General features: G+C 37.6%; 1 protein-coding gene across 1 annotated transcript in view; it reads right to left on the bottom strand.

Annotated features, from left to right (window-relative positions):
- Positions 1 to 3,518: 3,518 nt before the first annotated feature.
- Positions 3,519 to 6,004, bottom strand: part of LOC107098632 — a 10,114-nt gene continuing 7,628 nt past the window's right edge. Inside the window, exons 8-9 of the mRNA XM_015396404.1 lie at positions 4,825 to 4,881; positions 3,519 to 4,729 (exon numbers count right to left, since the gene is read on the bottom strand). Of these exons, the coding sequence (XP_015251890.1) occupies positions 4,877 to 4,881 (5 nt within the window). The 3' untranslated portion in view covers positions 3,519 to 4,729; positions 4,825 to 4,876. The remainder of the gene's footprint in view (positions 4,730 to 4,824; positions 4,882 to 6,004) is intronic.

The raw sequence follows: 6,004 nt of genomic DNA, 5'->3' as shown, positions 1-6,004 counted from the left end.
GTATGAACATGTGATTTACATTCTGTAGTGATAGCCCTGATTGCTTCCAGCCTCCAATAGCCAAAATAGACAAAGGCATAGAAAAAATATCATCCATTTATTCTTTCATTGTAATAACAAACAAAAGACTCAAAATTCAGAAAAAAATTGGCCCAAAAGAAGATATCAACTAAGACAAATCTAACCAAGGATAACAAACCAGAACTGATATCTCACAATGAACACAGGGGTATCTAAACATGTAGACTAGCCTACAAACAACACGGAGGGGAGGGACAAATTACAGACAAACAAAAAAACTATGCAACAAAGTCAAACCTACAAATAATAACTACAGCATAAATATGAAACAAAGACATTCAAGTACAAAAATGCATTTTAGAACAGTGTAGCTTTGAGTGTTTGACAGATTCTCCTGAGTCAAGTCCCCCAGTGTCAGCTGCTTGTTGGGTTGACACGCGCTTATATACTGTATATAATACAGTGTTTCTCTGGTACAATCTCCCTTACATACAACAGTGTATATAAGGGAGATTGTACCAGAGAAACTCTGTATCTTAAGAACTAAGTACACAAGTACTCAGGAATTGCAGATAACTTGATGGAGACAGTTTGGTGAACTATAATTTTTATTTTGTTATTGGTAAACTGAACCCAGAGGGGATCAGAAGGAACACCAGGCATGGAGAGCATCCAACAGGAAAGCCAGGGAACACACAGAATTGATCTGCATTTGCATATTGTCCATCATTTCTTTGAGAAATCCCTTATAATTATCATGTAAGGTGAAAGGGATCACCAATGGTTCCCTCAGCTAATCATTCTTATCTGGATCCAGGTGATCAGATGAAGGATTTCCACTGCTCTTATGCAACCTTCTATTGGATATGGAAGCCTGGAGATGACTTGAGGAAGGGAAAGTCTCTTTTAATTTTTTGATGTCATACCCACTTGCTGCCTCCATCGTCTTGTAGTAGGGTTTCCTAATAAAAAAAATAAATAAAATAAAAATAAGCATTGAAGATGGTAGGAAACAGTGTAATAAGACAAGCCCATAGCAGGTATGGTCTCAGCTGCCTCTAGAAACAAAAAAGATTATGGTTGTTATCGGCATGATAGCAATTAAAGGTTTGAAAAATATATTAGTGGTGGGCATAGATACATTTTTTGAATCTAGATTATCTCACTGTAATCTTGGAATTAATCTAGATTAATCTAGATTAAAATGGCTAATTTGAAATGGCTTCTTGAATCAGAATCAGAATTTTTTTTTTCTTGCAGTGCAACCATTTACAGAAGAGAGAAAAATAAGATTGTAAGTACAAAATAGATATAAGAAGAAGAATATGAAATATATTCTTTTAGAGTTTTATAGAATATAAAATAAGACAAGGATAAAAATACAATAAAGTTAAGATGTATTATTGTGGTTGATAAGTGTTCATTCAGATAAACATGGATTCTGAACTGTAGGGCGACATAATAGGTCTGTTGGGATCCAGAGGCTTGCCCTCCAGAGGGCGCCGATGATCCCTTCCTGTTTATTTGTTTTTCTGTTGGGGTCTGGGGTGCTTTCTACTTTCCTCCACCAGAGAGCTCCTGGATCTCCTGAACCTGGAGCTGCCTTCACCAGCTGATTCTCATCTGCTCATCAGGGGACCAGTACTTATGTGGGTTGTGGACAACACCTCGACGCCAGAGTGTTAGTTAGCCACGGTACAGCAAACCCTGAGCCTACCAGCCTGTCTGATTCTCTTACTCCCCTGAAACCAGAACCTTGAACTTAACCAGTTTTGTCTTCTCCGCTTCTTAGGAAGAAATCTGACTGAACCCAACCCTGGAGAACCAAGCCTCTGCCCCTCAGCCTGACGTCTGCCTCTGAACCCTCCTGGTTCCCTCCTGCTGCCAGCTCAGCTCAAGTCTCAGCCTTCAGCCTGCCGTCTGTCTCTAACCTTCCTGGTTCCCCCCTTCGGCCTGCTCAGTTCAAGCCTCAGACCTCAGCCTGCCGTCTGCTACTGAACCCACATCTGGAGATCATCAAGCCTCAGCCAAGCCCAACCTCCTTCGAGCACTCAGTCTGTCACCAACCTCTGGATCCTCCTTGGATTATTCCCCTCGGCTGCTCTGCTCAGCTTCAGGTCAGCAATCCAGCCGAGACCAGCCCTGGACCTGAATACATCCTGACCTGCTTTGTTCTAACCATAAATAAATCAATTTAACTTTTTCCCTGCCTCCTGAGTGTGTTCTGCATATGGGCTAGAATCTTCACCCATCATGACAAGGTCATAATGTGTTTCATTCAGTCCAAGCTTGATTTTCTTTTTACCCCGCTCACTGAATGACTGCATGACTCAGGCAGTTGTAATTTTCTGTGAGGCTGGATTAGAGGCAACGGCTCCTGGGTAATGTCTAGATAGGGAAAACATCAATGTTCAATCCTAGTTTTGTGTTAAGGGGGTTGTTTATGTTGGCAGTCTGTTCATGCGAAGCTAACATTATGCTCTGGACGTTGCAGTTGTAATGGCACCATTGGAAGAATGTTTCACCAGGTGGATATAAAGGAACAAGCATATCATGGTTGTTTGTATTGCAAATATAATGAGCTTCGCAGCAATATTATGGTGAAGTCATCATTATAGACCCAGCTCCTAACAAAACTTTAAGAATAGTTATACGGCAATTTTTGTTTATCGCCAGATGGGAGTCTACTTCTAATTAAGAAGTCTAAGTATACTTCATTTAATCAGGAATAATATTTTATCGAGGGAAACAGCTGCCCTGGGTATGAATGGAGAAGGGGGGGTGCTGCTGTTAGTTGTTCATTTCAAATTGTACAGTTTTAGCGCAATAAAATTATATCAAATCACATTTTGTAAGGTGCATGGTATGTTACTGAAATCATTTATATTGTTTAAAACAATTATTTAGTCCAATACCTTGGTCATTAGAAGATTATAATTGTTTCAGAGTGAATGAACATGTCTCCAGATTTTCTTAAAGTTTTCTGCAATTCATTCCAACTAATTGTTAAGATCAAAAACAACTCTGTCTCTTTCCAAAACCAGTTACCTCAGTGTAACCGACAATAAAACGGAAATGTAATCATCCTGCAAGTTATTTATTTTTGCTCACTAATTAATCACTGAGCATCTTAATTGGTCTTGTGCAAAGATCAGCAAAACTAGATCACTGGATGAGATGCGAATCAATCAGTTCTTCAACTTGAACCTAATTGTTGTTTCCCACTAAGTACTGAATTAATTTCTTGTTTGAAATATATCCCTTATTATTGGCATATGAGAATCTATAGCTGTTAAATCAAAGAAATCCCAAAATATGCAGTCAAAAGGGCAACATCTTAATTACCTGCTTAGGTTTAAATGTATTCTTTGTGTTACTTGTAATATAAAAGATTAAGGTTTCATTCTTCAGGAGAGTCCACAAATAGGTAGAGTTGGTCAAAAATAACAAGTCATTTAAAAAAGTTTTATATTGAGAACTGTTAAGAAGTACAAAACCACAATAATCAAACAGCTTAGCACTTCAAATAAAATACAAGCAATCTTTCTAATCTTGCCTTTACTAAATATGTCACATTTTTATCTTTCAATTCATGTTACATCAGTCAATGTTACATTTAAATGTTACAAAAAGCTGTAAAGGTAAAATGTTTTGAAAATTATTAAGTAAAGCAGATGTTTTTGTCTATAAACCAAATAAGAAACAAACCAAAACACAGTAGAGCTATATAACATCACAAAGAAAAGTGGCTTGCATTGCTTGAACACATGGGTATATAAATGGGTATATGAATAAGAAAAGATAAAAAGGTAAGGTAAAACAACCGTCAAACAAAATAATAGCAACAATCCCTCTTAAAAAGCTAAAGATCCATGAGAAATTAATAATACATTCTGTATTCATCTATATACATGTCTGAGAAAAGTTCATAATAATCTTCAGAAGTGTCTACAGGTACAATTGCATAAATATACTTAAACAAATTAATATCTAATGCACTTATTACAGTAGGGATTTCTAATCATTTTGACTCCTTGGAGCTCATCACCATAATCTTATCTGCAACAATTTTGAATGCCTAGAGCTTTTGGACTTCAGGTCCACCTTTAAGATCCATGTTAAAACCTCTCCAAGCCTGTTCCTTGGGTTTCCACATAAGGCTTTAGGTAGATCTAGTGATGAGGTATTGTGTTTGTAACCCTGCACTTTTTCAAACGTCCATTTTGGTCCTCTATGTTTTACTGTCTAAAAACAATTTTACATTACAGTACACAGACATTCGTTGAGCACTCTGGCCAAGCGAAAAACCACAGCTCTAGCGGAAGCATGCTTTCCTGAGTTTAGACCGCACACAAGCCCACTGTCTACTGTTGTGTGATTGGCTGTCATTGCTTTCCCTCCTAAAAGAAGCTCAGTTTACAAACATCTGATGCGCCACTGAATCGGGTCTGTGACTGGATGGTCACACACGCTGAAGTTAGTTATATTTAAAAAAAACCTGTGGCCCCCCACCCCCGCCCACACACATACTTCTGAAAACAACATTCAACTAATCTCTTGATAAAGCTTGCAACAAAATTGGGTTATTCAGAACTTTAAATCCCTTTTTTCTATGTTTTTGCATGATCAGTCAGTGGCTCAGCATCCAGAGGTGAAAACTACATCTTGTACAGTAGTGCATAGACGTAGAGGTTTCTGGAGGCGGAACCTGCAGCAAGTGGTGGGAAAGAAAAATTAGTGAGAGTTAAAGCAAAAAAAGCCAATACTACCTCTAAAGTGTTTTAAAAACCTGTAAATGTTTACCTGATGTAGCAGGGGATACATGTTGGTATCAGGCGGCGAAGCATGCACAGTGTTAGGCTGCAGGGAAAAAGATATCTAATGTAAAAAAAATCAGACCAAAAGTTGGGTGGCGATAAAAAAAATAAAGAAAACAAAACAAAAAAAACCCCAGAAAAGTTGTTTTAAACAGGTAAAATAACAATTGAATGCATTTTTTTTGTACGAAAATGTACTTTTACATCTTCTTCCTGAGAATTCCACTTTTTATTGGCAATTTCTAAACAAGGAAAAGACCTAAACAAATTAGAACAAAAACTGTATGTATAGCAACAAGGGACCAAAGGGAATAAATGAATAAAATAAAATAGGTTCCTAAAAGGCACAGATAGGAAATAAAGGAAACAACCAAGGAAATGGTTCAGATCTGTTGGTATTCAGGATTTACTCATGGCACAAGGAAATATTTCTAATCAATTTATGCAGAAAGAACTGCATCACAATGGTTTTAAAAAAATCTCTTTAAAGACTCTCACCGTCTTGTGAAATGTGATGCCTTTGATTTAAGACATGTTTCTAAAAATGTGGATGTTCCATTGAGCTCCAATGGGGTCAAAACCCAGCAGTGAAGAAATAAACTAACCACCAAAAATTAAGCACACAGGTTTTCTAACAGGACTCAGTTGGAATCATCAGAAAAGGGCCCATCATAAAGAGCTTTAGTGACTAGCCATGTAATAATGGGAGAATATAATCTGGTCAGATTCACTGTCGATATGTTGCTTTAGGGCTAAAGTGTGGTCATTACTAACAGTGAAGTTGGAAGGTGGGGGCATCATGATATCAGGCTGTTTTTCAGCAAATGGTACGACCTGATTTCGAATGACAAGAGAAAGGATTAATGTAAAAATACTGGATTTATTTATCAATGGCTATCAATAGAAAGTAAGATCTAAGAAAGGGCACCTGGTCAATTCTAACCCTATATTTTTCATGGCCATGACTCCCAAAGCTGGCCTAATTGCTCATTTCATTTACTTGCCTAACTCTGCCCGGTTTCCAATTACCATTCATCTAATACACCTGCTTCTGTTTCTTTATATACGACTAAGTCCCAGCTTTCGGGGCCAGATCATTGAGTTTGTAATTTCTGAGGTTATTGATTTGGAGATCATTGCTGATGCCATGGTTCTCTTGCTCATTT

The sequence above is a fragment of the Cyprinodon variegatus genome, unplaced genomic scaffold (genome assembly GCF_000732505.1).
Source record: "Cyprinodon variegatus isolate N-32 unplaced genomic scaffold, C_variegatus-1.0 Scaffold794, whole genome shotgun sequence".
Lineage (NCBI taxonomy): Eukaryota > Metazoa > Chordata > Actinopteri > Cyprinodontiformes > Cyprinodontidae > Cyprinodon > Cyprinodon variegatus.
Note: the sequence above shows the minus strand (reverse complement) of the source record. Positions and strands in the feature narration are given on the sequence as shown.